The sequence below is a fragment of the Astatotilapia calliptera genome, chromosome 12 (genome assembly GCF_900246225.1).
Source record: "Astatotilapia calliptera chromosome 12, fAstCal1.2, whole genome shotgun sequence".
Taxonomy (NCBI): Eukaryota; Metazoa; Chordata; class Actinopteri; order Cichliformes; family Cichlidae; genus Astatotilapia; species Astatotilapia calliptera.
This window is the reverse complement of record NC_039313.1, coordinates 8,365,984-8,383,849: the sequence shown is the minus strand read 5'-3', so window position 1 is coordinate 8,383,849 and position 17,866 is coordinate 8,365,984. Positions and strand designations below refer to the sequence as shown.

The following is a 17,866-nucleotide window of genomic DNA, read 5'->3' as shown; positions in this document are numbered from 1 at the left end:
ACCATATTTAACAATTCATGTAATTTGACAATATTTTGAAGGTGTTCACCAGAAATATTTTTATATGTTACTGTGTCCAAGCCAAACTGCTTATCCTGCAAAAGATACAGAGAATTGTCATGCAACACTTGAATAACACAAAACTACTACACTCAGTTTGTTTTGCAAGATGTTTCACAAAATAAAAACACACATTTGATCAAAACACATCATATACAGATCCAATATGTGATTAAAAATAATGACGTCACATATAATCTTTAAATGTGCAGTTTATCAAGTTTCACCTAGCAGTCTATACCTGCCTTCTCCTTTCTTTTCTTACATCTTTCTCCATCTCTGCAGTGAAGTTAGCTCTAATTTTTTCTCTCCCTGTGAGTTCCTGTGATTTATTTTTAATTTTATGTCCCAGGTGTGTGTTACTGGGGCTACAGTTGCCGATACACTGTGCATTGTTTTTGTACTATATCTTCTATTATGTCTTCCCTAGTTCAGCTTTCACAAGAGTATCCTCAGGGCAAATTGTGTAATAAATGATGCAAAGAAATTCAGTGTGCTTCAGGGTACTATTTAATATTAATATGTTATTTAGTATTAGTGTTGTTTCAAAACATTACTGATGGAAATGACCATTTAGCAGTGCTTAAGAAAAGGTGTATGACTTAAACTGAGATTTATTTTACATTATTCCCAGTATTAAGATGAATTGACAGGTTTGAGTTGGATAAAAGGAACCAGCTCCAGAACAATTCACCTCAATTGGAAAATAAAGATTAAGTAAATTCTAATTTCAACAATTTCCCTTCATTTCACGAAGAAATAGTCTGAAAACAGAAAAGGGGATAGTTAGAAAGACTTATGTGTGTGAAGGGTTCAGATTTACATATGGGCCCCAGTTTTATACTCCATTAGACTCCACCAAAAACCTGCCAAAACAGTTATTTTTACGGTAAGTATCGCTGAAGAATCCTTAATAGCTGCACAAATAATGACATGAAGAGTTTTGTCCCATGCAGAATTCACTTCCTGCTCCTTTTGACAATGCCATAAAGGTCTGTGGTCCAGCTGGGCATGGCAAAGGTTAGCTGCTATCATCATATTTGCTCAGTATGTAACTGTTAACAGCATCAAAATGCTAAAACTATAATAAAGGCAAAGTCAAAAGATGCACCTCATCAATGTTTATAGTTCATGATTAAGAAAAAATTCAAGATTCAAAGATTCAAAGCATTGTCATGTGTACAAAGAAAATAATTTCTCTGTGCAATGAAATTCTTTCTCTGCTGTCCACACACAGATGCCGGTTAATATGTACAAATAGGACTAGAACAGATAAAATACAAATAGTATAAATAAATAGAGACAAAAATTGAAGTATTAAATAGATTTGTGTGCAAAAGAGCTATGAGCTTAATATGCTGGTTTGATATGTAAGATGACCTGATGTGAAAAAATTATTATTACTGTTAAAATAGGTCAGCTGTTCAAGAGTCTGATAGCAGTGGGGAAGAAGGAGTTGTGGAGTCGGGATGTTCTGGATTTCACACTTCTAAACCTTCGTCCCGAGGGCAGAAGTGTGAACAGTCTGTGTTGGGGGTGTGTGGGGGTCTTTGAGGATGGAGGCAGCTCTCCTCTGTTGCTGTGGCAGGGCATGGTTTGTCACTCTGCTGCTGCGGCCCAGAGGAGAGAGCTGTGGTGTGCAGCAGGAGGTCGTTGAAAAGGTGCTGCAAAGAAGAAATAATTGTGCAAATATACAGTCATTCATCACGTGCTGAGTATCAGTAAGGTGAACAAGGTCTCACAGTTTGACGCTTATCCCATGGCCCAGGTCAGCAAGCTCCTGGACCGAGTAGGCACAGCTCATGTTTATTTATTCATCCAGGGGCTACTGGCAAATTTTCTTGGATTGGATGGATGGAGGTACAGTAACTGGTAAGTACATTCCTAAAACAAAAAAAAAAAAGAGGTGAGGCTGGTCTTGGGGCTTGCCAGTTACTACCACTGGTTTGTGGTCAGACCTGACCAAAAGGTGCCAAGGATCTTGTCCAGTGAATGGAGCAGTACCAGCTGGCATTTGTACAGGTAAAGAAGGCCCTCTATGGGGAACCCTTACTCTACACTACTCAATTTTCTCTCCCTTTTATTCATGAAATGCCTTGAATAGAGGGGTGGGGGCAGTTTTGTCCCAGCAGGTACTGGAGGTCGATTGCCTGGTCGTTTGTATCAGCTGAAAGCTGTCAGAGTGGGAAACCTTGTAGACTTTACTTTGCAGCCATTTAACACTCTAATAAAAGTTTACCAAGTTAACAATCCTTGAACCAACATTCTTTTAATAGCCAGCAGAGGGTGACTCCTGTGATTTCAGAGACACTTTTGATTGTATGTAAATCTATGAGAAAAGGGGCAAAAGTACTCTAGGTCTCCAAAACATGCATCTCAAAGCTTCTCTAACTAATTTTCTATGGTAGCTATCAACATCTTTTTTCCAATGACAGCTTTATCCTACCCTTATTAGTGAACATATAGTGCTTAAGAAGCAAACTTAGCTGTTGTAGCCATCCATTTTGTAGCTTTTGTCAAAAAGGTAATATAAAATAAAACTGATGATGTAGATCAGTGAATCAATTTGTTGTTCACGCTTGGCATTCAGCTTGGTGAAAGGGATAAAAAAAAAAATCTAGAACATCTTATACAAGATTTCAAATGTATTTCATTTGAATAACTATAGAATTAGCAACAGTAAATTCCTTGAATATCAGCAACTGAAATCCATCGTACAGGAAAAATTTAATCCCAGTCAACACAATCTATAAAAAGCTACTTGGGTAACAAAATCTCTGTATCCCCCAAATGGTAATCAAAAATGTATAAGGTGTTGTTTAAAATTGACAATTGTTCTTGCAAAAGCAAAATGTGTTCGTCACCACTGTGCATTCAGATCAAAATTCTGATTGCAAAAGGAAAGAGGACAAAATAATAAATAAATTAAACAAGTGACTTTCCAGAAGCCACAGTTGCACTTTATTTTGTTTACTTTGCTGTGACACATTTATATGAGAAAAGAGATCAGAGACTACACCTTTACATACCTCTTCCTTTTCTAAGATCATTCATTACTTGAAGAAAACAAAACTGAACAAACTCAAATCAAACTAGATCTAGTCCCAGCATCACTTCCATCACACCTGTGAAGTGTGGTGGGTCAATTCCAGTACTACTTAACACAGGTTTGTTTTTGTTTTCCGCCGTCTGTTCCAAACAATAAGTCCAGCATTTACATAATGGTGATCATTTACAAATCACATCAACTTTTTTGATTTCTGCGTTGCCTCATCATTCCTGGATGCTCTCATAGACTTCAAATCGGTACTGAATCCCATTCTCCTCCTGCAGCTCATGTGGTACATCTGGAAACCTGTAGGAGAAATGATCTTTAACCTTTAATGCATCTTGATTCATCTACAAATAAAGTTTAGAGGCAAGTGCATTATTTCACATTCAAATACCCAATTTCAACATCATTCACATAACACTTTATTATATAATCAACCTTCAACATTTTCCTTACTTTGTTATGTGTGTACCAAGGAGTATTAGAGCTATTGATCATTTTGAGAAGGAGGTACAAATTTTGAGATAATTCTTGAAATAGTATTTTGACTATAAAGTTGAAATGTGTTGATTAGTTGTTTTTCCATGATGAACTGCCACGGCTGATGTGACCCTATACAAAATGTAGAGGATCAAAACAAATTATTTTCCATATAAAAAAAATTGTACTGCGATGATGCACTGCACTGCATTATTATTTTTTGTGTAGTGTCAGATACTCCCTCTCGACACTTGCATGGACAAAAATAGTCACACGGCTCCATTATAGAACTTGCAAAGATACAAGAATTTCATGCACTGGCCCACAATGGGACAAATGGGATTCTGGTGGACTACAGTAAAACTTCCAAATATCAGTGGCTCATGGTAGTGCCAACTCCAAGCAACAGTTACCTCAAGCTTTATATTATAAGGTAAAGACCCTACAATAATACAAAGAAAATAGAGAAAACAATCAGATGACCCCATTTGAGCAAACACTTTAGCAAGAGTGGGAAGGAAAAACTCCTTTTTAACAGGAAGAAACCTCTGGCAGAACCAGGCTCAGGGAGGGGCAGCCATCTGTTGCGACCTGTTGGGGGTGAGGGGAGGAAGACAGGACAACGACACACTGTGGAAGAGAGCCAGAGATTAATAATAACTAATCATTAAATGCAGAGTGGTGTATAAACACATAGTGAGTGAAAGGGAAACACTCTGTCCATCATGGGAATCCCCCAGCAGCCTAGACCTATTGCAGCGTAACTAAAGGAGGATTCAGGGTCACCTGATCCAATCTATATGCAAAAATATTCAAAATGAGACCTGGTTCCACAGAAGAGGGGCCTGGAAGCTGAAGTCTCTACTTCCCATTCAGTACTATATTTCAAAGATTTTCAGGGCCGAGTTCAATAACCTTAGTTTTATCTGATTTTAGAAGGAGTAAATTAGAGATCATCCATGTCTTTATTTCTTTAAGACATCACTGAAGTTTAATTAATTGGTGTGTGTTATCTGGCTTTATGGATTGAAAAAGTTGGATATCATCTGCATAGAAGTGAAAACGTTTGCTATGCCTTTTAATGATAGTGCATAAGCATAGTGTAAACAGAATTGGTCCTAGCACAGAATCCAGTAGAACTCCCAAAATTATCCTCTTTACACACAAGTAATTAAGTGTGTGAAGAGGACTCTCAATACAAACAAACAAACTGGAGACTGTTAGATAGATATGTTTCAAACAACTGCAGTGCATCACCTTACCTATCAGCATGCTCTAACCCAGGGGTGGGCAACTCCAGGCCTCGAGGGCCAGTGTCCCTGCAGGTTTTAGATGTGTCCTTGATCCAACACAGCTGATTTAAATGGCTACATTAGCTCCTCAACATGTCCTGAAGTTCTCCAGAGGGCTGGTAACGAACGAATCGGTTGATTCAGGTGTGTTGACCCAAGGTGAGATTTAAAACCTGCAGGACACCGGCCCTCGAGGCCTTGAATTGCCCACCCCTGCTCTAACCACTGTAATAAAATATAAGGATAAGCACAGAGACAAGTAAACTGACAGAGGCCATAAGAAGATCATTTTCCCTTCACTAAAGCTGTTTCTGTGCTGTGATGAGCTCTGAAACCTGACTGACTGTTTGACAACTACTCTTTCAAGAACCTTTGAGAAAAAACAAAGGTTGGAAAATGGCCTATAATTAGCTGACAGATGGGTCAGGTGATTGCTACTGCCAGCTCGACAGCCTGTGGTACGTAGCCAATTAATAGAGATAAGTTGATCATATTAATATTAATTGAAGCATTAATTAATGGTACAACTTCTTCGAGTAAGGGCCTGGTGGACGATAAATAAGAAATAAAACAGTTTTCTGGATTTTCCAGCTAGGGTGGACAAAGCTAAGCATCAGGGAAACTCCTCGGCCTGTTCTTCGAGGATTCCCGACAATTAGTGTGACTCAGGGGTATTTTAGTTCTGTTTAATGATTTGAAATGTGTGACAAATATGCATAAACTAGTGCCAAGCATGTGTGATGGTCTTACTCTGGCAGCAGACGATATTTGTCCAGACTGATCTCAGGTAAGAATGTGTCGCACTGAAACTGCTTCAGAATTTGAGTGACAAACAGTCTTCTCATTCCCGTGCTCCCCATCATCTCCTGGATGATCAAAACATAATTAAAGAGAAAGGTGTGTAGTTGCAGCTTCTCTTGAAGTGCTTCACTATATAACCATCAATAGTAGCAGTCACCAGTGTGACAGTAAAAACCACTTTGGAGTAACTATTTAGAGTCCAGCTGACTATTAATATGTAATCAGTTAGCCTGGCCTACTCTTTTTTGGTTAATTCAAAATGACTAATTTCTGACTCTAAAAAAAAGTGGAAGTGAATACAAACATACCTTGTAGAGAGAACTGCCCCCTATAACCCAGACCTGATCGGCCTGATCAGCCAGTTCTGTTTCGATTAGCCTGAGGGCTGAGCTGAAGTCTGACGCCAAGTAGTGTGCTCCTGCAGGGGGCACTCTGGACCAGAATGACCAGTTACAGCATGTCAGTTAGAACAGGGCAATACTTTGTGTAGCAAAACTCTGCACTGAGTAATAAAATATCCCCCCCCCACACACACACACACACACACTCACACAGACACGCAGGAAGTCAATGCACTGCACACTGGGCATTATGATAAAACGTGACACCGTGAAATGGCACTGTGTGTGACAAATACTTGCACTTCCTGCTGAGGACAATGTTGACTCTGTTGCTCAGAGGTCTGTTCTTCTCTGGGATGGAGTACCACGTCTTCTTGCCCATGATCACTACATTCTGCTTGCCTGCACAAAGACAGGTTTTGAATTCATTTAATCAATTATTATTATCACATGTTTTAGCGTGCAATCTCCAGTGCATGGAGTGTCAAACTCCTTTTATGTCACAGGCCACATACCGCCCATTTTGATCTTAAGTGGGACGAACAAGTGAAACTCCACTTTGTGTCTGTGTAATTAAGTTAAATATGTAACTGAAATTTGTCAGAACTCTTCAGACTTAAATTGTAAGAAATAAATGTGTAAAATTACAGAAAAAGTCCTGGTAGCTGACCACCCAGTCTTTTGTTTTGTCTTTTTTCTCCGGTCCTCTCCTCAATCAGGAGTGACATGTTTAGCTGCATGTTCTCCTTAAATTGCTGGCTGTCTGAGTGGTGTCCAAAAAAATGATGTGGGCTTTATAGTAGGGGTGCAATGATACTCGTATCGATATTGAACCGTTCGATACAGTGTTTCGGTTCGGTACGCATATGTATCGAACAATACAAAATTTGTAATTTATTTTGAGCGCTCAGTGAATCTGCGTTCGACTACTCCGCCTAGGCTGCACTGTCGAGCGCAGATCCACTGAGCGTTCAACACAGACAGCATTGTCAGAAGGAAGAGCGCAGGGCAAGCTAGCGAGACAGAAGTTAAGCGCTCCTTGCAACATGGCAAATTGAACCTCCCCCACCCTCATTCAGATCTGGCGTTTGGAATTATTTTGGTTTTCATGTGACGTATGACCCTGAAGGTAAGCGCGTCATGGACAAAAGTAAAACAGTATATTGGATGTGCCACGCAATGCTCAATTACATGGGTGGGAACTAGTGTGTTAGCGCAGTTAGCTCGTTAACATGTTGGCCGTCTAGCCCCACGCACGGGGCGATCCGCGGTAGCTCATTAACGGAGATTTGCCGTGTTGTGGCGTTAACGTCATTTCAACGAGATTAACGCTGACAGCACAACGAATATGACTGCACATTTACGCCGACATCATCCTAGTGCAAAATCAAGTGGAAGCAGACAAAAACAACAAGCATGCATGCTACAAACTTTACCAGAGTCATTTAGACAGCCGTTAGCACATGATTCTCCTTATGGGGACCTGATATGTTTAATATTGTGGCGAGCTCAGACAAGGAGGAGACGGAGGTGTCGTTTGGTCTTGCTTCCCGTGAGCTAGCCAGGGAGCACAGCCATTTATTGACATCTGCAGAAGAACACTGCCGCTAGCTAACTGCTCAGCGCGGCAACCGCACAGCAACAACAACAACACACAGGGCACCCTCTGACCCCGGAAGGACACACCGTTGCAGCGAGAGGGCGTCACCCGTCACTATGGCAACATAAACAAAACATAACTGTACAAACAGAACCCCGAACAGCCCTGACCCGCTACAATATGCTGCTGAGAATATAGCCCAGAAGAAGCGGATAGTATTGCTTTTATTTTGGAAAGAGCCATTTCTCTGTAATAAACCCTTTTCCAAAGATGAGTGATTCCTCAATCAGATACAGGGCTCGCAAAATCGCTAGCCCGACGTCCTGGGGCTAGCGATTTTTCCAGTCGGGCTACCAAAATCTATCTCTGCCCTGCCCGTCGGGCTATTGAAGGAAAAATATATGTCAATGCTTTTGCATTCTTTCGGAAATGTAGCTGGGTAATTATGTCATTGGCATCGGTGAGCCAATGTCAATATGTGACATATTGGGGGGCAGGGATAGCTCAGTAGGTAAAGTGGTCGCCCCATGATCGGAAGGTCGGCGGTTCGAATCCACTTAACGGCTACCCTGAGGTACCCCTGAGCAAGGTACCGTCCCTACACACTGCTCCCCGGGCGCCTGCTTAGTGGGCTGCCCACTGCTTCACTGAGTGAATGGGTCAAATGCAGAGAAAAACAAGTAATTTCCCCATGGGGATCAATAAAGTATCCATTATTATTATTATTATTATTATTATATTGAAATCGCGTTTGAATTTGCGCTTGTTTTTTGCTTTCACTTTGCAATCGCGCAAACTGTGTATAGAGAGCGACAGTACTGATTGGTGAGTGATGATAATTTGCGCACCAATTCCTCTGACATCGTCTTATCAATCGTTCGCTTACTATGCAAACATGACAAGTGAAATCTCCCGCAGCTTAAACATGTGAGAGGTTGATCGCGCAGAGAATCGCTGAGCGTTATGTGAGTGCGTGTGTAAAAGCAGCAGGATATATATTTTAGTTCTGCTGAGCCAAATAAGACAGGTCAGGGTAAAGAAGTGACAGCCAAAGAAAAGCTTACCACAAAACGGAAAAGTTATGACAAATCAGACTATAAGGCAAAAAGAAAGTGCAGCTTTATGGTTTCATGGACAAAAGAATTTCTGTGGCTGCAATACGACAAGCTAAATAACCGGGGCTGCACATAAGTGGTCCGCAGGTGCGCATTCGCTGTCCAAAAAAACAAACAAAAAAAAAACAAAACGCGTGTTTGCATACATAAGATTTTCTGGAGGAGGACAGACATTTGTTTAGAACTCTTAAAGATGTCGAAGAAACAAAATCCTTTAAGCAATTACTTTGGTGTTCCTCCACCTCCAAAATGTCAGAAGGAGTCCGAACCATAAAAACAGCACGTATTCTCGGAAAAGTGGTTGCAGGAGGTGAGCTGGCTTCAAACAAATGATGAACGCACAGAGATGTGGTGCAGAATGTGCCGTGAAAATCCCACTCTAGCGGACAAAAACAGTGCCTTTTATATGGACACAAACGCGCGTTGCAATTTCTTATCTGGTGCGCGTCTTTTATTTTGACAGCGAATGCGCACATGCGGACCACTTATGTGCACCCGTGTAAATAACATAATGTTCTGCCGAGTGTGTTGTTGGTTTTCTCTCGATTCCTGAGTCGACAAGCGCCTTTGTTACTGGGACCAGTCATTTTAAGAAAGGCCCCCCATTAGAACCCATGAGAAATGCAAGAAATGCATTATTGCTCAGTCTGCAATATCTTTCCCAGAACAAACACCAATTGCAAATAACATACTAAAAATAAACCTGAAAAATCTGTTTAGAACAGCGTACTATGTTGCAAAGAGTGAACTACCACTGGCAAAATTTAGCAGTCTTTGCAAACTTCAAAAAGCAAATGGCCTAGATCTTGGTTCCACTTGCCTCTTACCCGTGACTTCAGTGGAAATTTCAAATTCAGGATCTGACACAGACTGATTCCATGTCCTACACAGTTCTTACAAGTTCATAGAAATTTCTGTTCAATTAGAACCAAGTATTTGAGTTGATGATTGTAATTTTTATACAATGTTGTAATTTGTTTTTCAACAATTTTTTGACTGATGTTTTGTTTCCTTTACAATATTATACTTTAATGTATAATATTGTAAAGGAAACAAAACATCAATCACAAAATTGCTCTCTCTTTTTATTCGGGCTACTTACATTTATTTTGGGCTACCAAAAAATGCCCGAAGGGCTACCAGAGATTTTGAAATTTTGAGAGCCCTGAGATATATATTTTTTTTTTAATTACTTTTGTTTCAGCAACATTAAATTTAAAAACTGTACTTTTGAGTTAAAATATATATTTATAAGTTTAATAAATGACAAATTAAAAAGGCATGAACATTTTTTTGTATCGAAAAAATATCGAACCGTGACACCAAAGTATCGAACCGAACCGAACCGTGAATTTTGTGTATTGTTGCACCCCTACTTTATAGATAATTGGGAAACTTTCTGGAGCCAACCTGGACTTGTTAAGAGAGATGGCATCCATCCCACTTTGGATGGAGCAGCTCTCATTTCTAGAAATCTGGCCAAATTTATTAAACCACCCCAAAATGTGATTATCCGGAGTTGGGAGGAGGAAGCAGAGATATCTTACATGCCTCTCTGCAGCTTCTCTCCTCCCATTATCCACCCAAAACCCTGACCATAATATCCTATTAAAGCATGCAGTACACGTATTACAGGTACTGTCCAACAGTGGTTTGTATCATATCTATCTAAAAGAGTTCAATTTGTTCATGTAAATGGAGAGTCCTCTTCACACACAGGTTAACTATGGAGTTCCATAGGGTTCCGTGCTAGGACCAATTCTATTTACATTATACATGCTTCTCTTTGGCAGTATCTTCAGAAGGGATTGGATACATTTTCACTGCTATGCAGATGACACCCAACTTTATCTATCCATGAAGCAACACCAATTAGTTAAACTACAGGAATGTCTTAAAGACAAAGACTTGGATGCTTTCTAATTTTCTACTTCTAAATTCAGATATAACTGAGGTCATTGTACTCGGCCCTGAAAATCTTCAAAATATGGTATCTCACCAGATTCTTACTCTGGATGTCATTATCTCAACATCCAGTAACACTGTGAGGAACCATTTTTTTGACCAGTATATGTCCTTCAAACACACATACTAAACATATATACGACTGCTTTTTTCCATTTGCACAAAATCCCTAAAATTAGAAATATCCTGTCTCGGAGTGATGCTGAAAAACTAGTTCATGCATTTATTACTTCTAGGCTGGACTACTGTATTTTATTATTATCAGGATGTCTTAAAAACTCCTGGAGAAGTCTTCAGTTAATCCAAAATGCTACAGCAAGAGTAAATGGTAAATGGACTGGTTCATATATAGCACTTTTCTACTCTTCTGAGCACTCAAAGCACTTTATTGACAGGGACTAAAAAAGAGAGAACATATTTCTCCTATATTGGCTTCCCTTCATATGCTCCCTGTTAAATCAAGAATTGTTATGATGGTATGGTCCCAGTCTGTCTTTTCATGTGACTGGCCACATAGTGTGCCCCATCAAAATAAAGTCCCACCCCTACCTGCATAGATTCTCAGCAGGGCTGAAGATTCAGCTCCCACATACAAGCGGGCCATTAATAATTAATAATAATAACAACCAACTTCTGACAAGCTTCTGTTTTTTCACAAAACCCAAAGTATGGGTTTGACATAATGACATAATTATGATGGGTCTGGACAGAGGTAAATCTGTGCTAAAATCCTGAGCTACATCTGTTGAATTGGAGTGTGTTATGATACACAGTGAATTACTTTTCGATATATACTACTCTCCAAAATATGTAGTTTCACAATGATAGTGTAAAACACATTACATTATTTACCATGTTGTTTAGTTTATGTGGATGTTGCAAAGAAAAAAAAAAAAAAAGGAATGTCACACTTTCCACAAATCTGCTTGGATCCCAGTGACGTAAACTTCGTCATTGAGCAGTGAGTGAAATAAACCATGAGGTGCAATCAAAGCATTGTAAGATGTTGAAAGTAAGATGGTAAATCTTACTTTCAACATCTTACAATGCTATGATTGCACCCATTCCCCAACTCTCTGTGAATGGTACTCAAGGTCATTGATCAGTTTTTGATCAATGGTCATGACAATATGCATATTCATGATTAAGGAATTCTCAATAAAAATTTGTGACAACAAAAACAGAGTAGCATTCAGGTAGCTGTAGGGCTGCAGCTATCAGCTATTTTAGTAATCAAGTAATTATCGATTATCCCATAGATTATTTTACTCTGATGTGCTGTGTAATCCATTAATTTAAATGTTATTAGGAAAGGATTAGACAAAAGTAGGAAAACAGTCAGGAAATACTCTTAAGTGTTCAGTTTCTATGCCATATGTGCCAGATACAAGATCCAGAACAGGAGTGTCAAATGTATGGCTCGCGGGTCACATCTGGCCCATTTTTGTTTGACACAATTATATCTGTCCCACGATTAATTTCATAAGTCAGTTATTAATTGTCCATCGGTATGTGGGAGCCGAAATCTCAGCCCTGCTCATAATTCATGCAGACAGCCGTGGGACTTTTGATGGGCACACCATGTATGTCTCCCCACACACCAAAGAAAAAGTTAAATAAATGAGCTGCAATATCTGTAACTTGGTCAATCGTTTTTATAGTCACTATCTAGATGGGTTTTTTTCTGTAATTTGAGGTTATCACGTTTATTATTTTTACGTTTCAAAACAGTATTGCCAACAACCAGAGTTTGCTCCTCAACACATGAGGGTGGCTTCGGTCGCACTGACTACAGGTACAAGTATCATTATTACTAAAGGAGGCAGAGGAGTAACTAAACTTCTGACACACTGAGCAGGAAAGTGCAGGAGGGACGGGTGGAGAGGCCATGTTGCTAGAGATCTGGCTACGAGCTAAACTAAGCTAGCAAATCCAGAAAGACACACTGAATGAATACTGCGAATATAATTAGTGGGTGAATCGAATTATGTGCTTTGGCGTGTGTGAGCTTTTTATTAAAATTATAGGCCATTGTAACAGATAAGTTATACAAAAACACCATCATTCATAGTAACAGGAGCAGGGAGTGATACTCTACCATAGACAGCACCAACACCAAGTCGTGTTCTTTCACCAACATGTAGGTAAAATAACAGGTAACTAGTAGGTGTTGGATTAGTATGATCGGAGTCTGCGCTGCGGGACTGTTTTGATCACGCGGACTGGGAAATGTTTCACGTGGCTGCTAGGGACATTGATGAATACACAGACTCAGTCTGCGGATTTATCAGGAAATGCGTGGAAGATGTCGTCCCATCCAGAACAGTTAAATCCTTCCCAAATCAAAAACCCTGGATTAACGGAGATGTTCGCGCGGCACGGAGCACCGCCTTTGCCTCCGCGAACACATCGGACTACAAACACGCACATTACCAACTCCGGAAGACGATCAAAGCAGCCAAACGTGAGTACAGGGACAGGGTGGAGCAACAGTTTGACAACCCTCGGAGTATGTGGCAGGGACTAAACACGATCACAGACTTTAGAGGGAAAACCAGCACACCGCAGACCACGGCCTCTCTGTGTGAGGATCTAAACGTATTCTATGCTAGATTCGACACAGCGAACACCATGAGACCGGACAGTGTGCGCACCGCGGATGACGTCAGTGCGCACACTGTGTCTGAGGAGGATGTGCGGAGGTGCTTCAGGAAGGTGAACGCACGCAAAGCTACTGGTCCGGACGGGATTCCCGGCCGCGTCCTCAAGTCATGCGCGGCTCACCTGGCTGGAGTGTTCACGCACATCTTCAACCTTTCCCTCTCTCTGTCTGTAGTCCCAGCCTGCTTCAAAATGGCCACCATCGTCCCTGTACCCAAATCCTCCACCATCTCCTCATTGAACGACTGGCGACCTGTAGCCCTGACCCCCATCGTAAGCAAATGCTTCGAGAAGCTGGTCAGGGACTTCATCTGCTCTGCACTACCCGACTCACTGGACCCTCTACAGTTCGCATACCGCCACAACAGGTCCACTGATGATGCCATAGCCCTGACACTACACACTGCCCTGTCACACCTGGAGAAGAGAGACACGTATGTGAGAATGCTGTTTGTAGATTACAGCTCAGCATTCAACACCATCGTTCCCTCGAAGCTGGACAGGAAACTGCAGGATCTAGGACTGAGCAGCTCCCTCTGCAGCTGGATCCTTAGCTTCCTGTCTGACATACGCCAAGTGGTCAGACTGGGCAGCATCACCTCATCCCCCATCACACTGAACACTGGTGCTCCACAGGGGTGTGTACTGAGCCCTCTCCTGTACTCACTCTACACCTACGACTGCACAGCCACTAACAACTCCAACATCATTGTGAAGTTTGCGGACGACACTACAGTGGTGGGTCTTATCACCAACAGTGATGAGACAGCTTACAGGGAGGAGGTCAGCGCCCTGACCCACTGGTGTCAAGACAACCATCTCACCCTCAACGTCGCAAAGACAAAGGAGTTGATAGTGGACTTCCGGAGGTGCAGAGAAGTACACACCCCCATCACCATCAGCGGCGCTGCTGTGGAGAGAGTGAGCAGCTTCCGGTTCCTTGGCGTACACCTGGCTGAGGATCTTACGTGGTCAGTACACACAAACAAAACAGTGAAGAAGGCGCAGCAGCGCCTCTTCTTTCTCAGGAGACTGAAAAGATTCGGCATGAGCCCCCGCATCCTCAGGACCTTCTATCACTGTGCCATTGAGAGCATCCTCACTGGATGCATCACCACCTGGTATGGCAACAGCACCGCCTACAACTGCAAAGCTCTCCAGCGAGTAGTGCGGTGCTCTGAACGGATAATTGGAGGTGAGCTTCCCTCCCTCCAAGACATCTACAGGAAGCGCTGCCTGAGGAAAGCGGGGAGGATCATCAAGGACTCCAGTCACCCCAGCCATAAACTGTTCAGACTACTTCCATCAGGAAGGAGGTTCTGCAGCATCCGGTCCCGTACCAGCAGACTGAGAGACAGCTTTTTCCATCAGGCCATCAGACTGCTGAACACTTCATAGACACCTCAGCTTCACTACTGGAACTTTAACATTATGCACTCCATACTGTACAGTAATGCCACTGTTTTGCACATGTCTCACTCTGTATATTTTATTTTATTTATTTTATATATTCTATTCATTGTTTACTCTATTTAATTTGTAAAATATGTGTACACACACACACACACACACACACACACACACACACACACACACACACGTAGAAAAATATTTAGTATACACATCCAGAAATGCATATACTATTATATATTGTACATATATTTATTAGTTTCAGATGTAGCCATTCTTGTATTTTGCTTGTTTACATTCTTGTATTTTGCACAACTCTGTTGCTTGTGAAGCTCGCACACAAGAATTTCACTCACATGTGCTGTACCAATGTACCTGCACATGTGATGTGACAATAAAAGTGATTTGATTTGATGTTAAGCAGAGAAATCCAGAAGGACGAATCTTGGTGAATTTTGCAAAGAAAAAAGAAGAAGATTGAAATAGCTGTGGTAGACATGTAGGCCTACCTCAAGAAGAGGGAGGGACAGGGTAAGGGTGGAGTAAGGTGCAGTCTTAAAGAGATAGGACACTGTAAGTTGGTATCAGGAAAGTTTGTAGCCAAGCAGCATTGTTTGTATATGTGTTTTTCTTGCTGCTGTTACAACCAAGGTTACGTCCACACGTACCCGGGTATTTTTGAAAACGGAGATTTTCCGTTTTCAAAAATACCCGGGTACGTGTGGACGTAGCCCAAATTTCCCCTTGTGGGACAATTAAAGAATTATTCTATTCTATTCAACCCTGGCCCTTCGATACAAGCAGCACACTTGTTGCTTTATGTTCATGTTTAAGTTAGGTCACTCAGAGAACTTTGACCTGTGACTAAGCAAAGACAAGGTGGAGATGAGTTACCTTTCACTGACGGAGTTGCTGTCATCTTTCGGAAATGTGCGAATTCCTTACTGTAAAAGAACATGTATGTTTACAGATGTACATTTTAACGTCGCTACATCAGCTCGCTTGACCTTAGGTTAGACTTAGCTTGTACCAACAAATGTCTCATATTTAAACTGTTGTGAATGAATTGTTGGCCTATAATCCGCCAAACACATCTCAGACTTATTTCTCATGAATGATATTAAGTCACTTTGAGCCAGAAACAACATTTCTGTCACAGTGTAGAAGCTGCTGTCAGGTTTTGCCAAAGTCACTTGTACACGTCCATTACCCAGATAAGATATTAAAAATGTTTTCTTCACCAGAGATCTAGCCAAAGCATATTGATTGTCTGAAGATATGTACAGTGATTAAAAATGTAGCACAGCCGATGTACAGTGCCATACAAAACGGTTCATTTCAGAAATCCTGTCGATTAATCAATATAAACACAGATACTCGACATAAGAGATACAGAAACATCGGCCGGCGGGACTGACCTGAGCCTAATGGGGTGCCATGGCAGGTTTCCCTTGTTGCCGATTCCCCGGTCAGGGCACACGGCCACAATGGCGTTCAAAACGCGGGCCATCGTTACCGTGGACTGACACTGTACACTCCCGCCACAGAAACGCCGGAAATGACGACGATTGCTTCTCTTTTTTTTCTCCAACTTTATTTCAACAGAAACCTTTTTTAACAACAGCAAGCATAATACATGGAGAACGCAATGTATTATTGTAGTGCAAAATTATAATACAGTGGAACAGTATGTATAATTAAACAAATAGGATAGAAATACAGGTTAAAAGGGGGACAAAAGCGAGAGATGCTTTGACGCCGAATAATTAAAGAGATTAAAAATATTACAAATATTTTTGGTTTTTAAAGCTTTCTTGTTGTGAGAGGAACAAATTGTAGTCAGAGATCTAATTCTTTCCTGAAAGGGGAGAATTACGGTTTCTTGTTTGAGAACTTACATTTAATGGTGAAATACATCTTTCACTTTATTATTAGAATAGAATAGAATTTTATTTCGAACATGGAAATATAACTGAAATAACAAGAGAAAAAAGAAAAACAAAACAAAACTTAAAAATCATCAAATTTTCATGTATATATTTATGTCTATAGAATGTGTGTGCTCGAAAAGGAGTAGTTTACACTTCTACGGTTCCTACCCCCTTTACCCCCTTACTGATCAAATAAGTGATGATGATGATGATATATAGCGACAACGGTGTAAACTCTGTGCAGGAAAATACTATTGTACGCAAATTCAGCTTTTCTTCACTTCCAGTTAAAGTGGGTTTAAAGCGCACCGCCATATACTGCCCGCTTGTGGTCATCTTACAAACAATGTAGCATGCAGAAGCTGCATGTTGCATATAATGATGCAAGGAGAATCCTTCTTAGGATACCTAGAGGGTCTAGTGCCAGTCAGATGTTTGTAGCTGTGGGTATTTGGACTTTTACGGAATTTAAAGTTCACTTTTAGAGAACGACTGGACGGCTCTAGAAACAGTATAATTTTAGCACACACAGATCCGACAGTGAGCCATCCTTTTAACTATGGAAATAAAGTCTGTCAATAAAGACTGAATTGAAATTGAATTGAATTTATGGATGCGGTATTTGGCGAGGAGTAAAATCAGATTCATGAGGTAAAAAGCTCACTAGAGTCAGTATAACCAAATAAAAACGTGTTTTGAATACAATAAAAACATGGTACAAATTTTGATAAGATGCTGTAAGAGATGCAACTAGTGATATCTCTCCATAAAATCTGAGTAAAGGTACACAGCCAAAAGTAAATGCGAGCAGGTCTCTGGGACAATCTTACAAAAGGCGCAAAATGTGTCTATGTCACTTATATTTTTAAAGGAAGCTTTTAACAGGGTAAAATCTATGAATTAGCTTAAATTAAATCTCATTTTGTTAGTAAGGAGGATTTTTTGTTACAAAGACCAAACCTTTTTCCAGTCAGTGTCCTGACAAAATGAGTCCAGAATTAAATGGATGGAGGAACAGAGATAAGTGACTCTTGAAAAAGAGACCCAATCTTGGCATTCACACCTTTACAAGAGGAGAATCAAATCTGACCTAAAGGAGACTCTTTCAGAACAGGGTAAGACATGAACAGATGTGGGGAGACAGTGGTATTTCTAAAC

General features: G+C 40.7%; 1 protein-coding gene across 1 annotated transcript; it reads right to left on the bottom strand.

The window, feature by feature from the left end:
- Positions 1-2,981: 2,981 nt before the first annotated feature.
- Positions 2,982-16,397, bottom strand: dhfr (dihydrofolate reductase). Its single transcript, XM_026187146.1, has 6 exons — positions 16,196-16,397; positions 15,672-15,721; positions 6,323-6,428; positions 5,994-6,117; positions 5,635-5,750; positions 2,982-3,415 (listed from the first exon to the last, which is right to left on the bottom strand). The coding sequence occupies exons 1-6, from the start codon at positions 16,285-16,287 to the stop codon at positions 3,334-3,336; spliced, it is 570 nt and encodes a 189-aa protein (XP_026042931.1). The 5' UTR covers positions 16,288-16,397; the 3' UTR covers positions 2,982-3,333.
- Between the last annotated feature and the right edge of the window lie 1,469 nt (positions 16,398-17,866).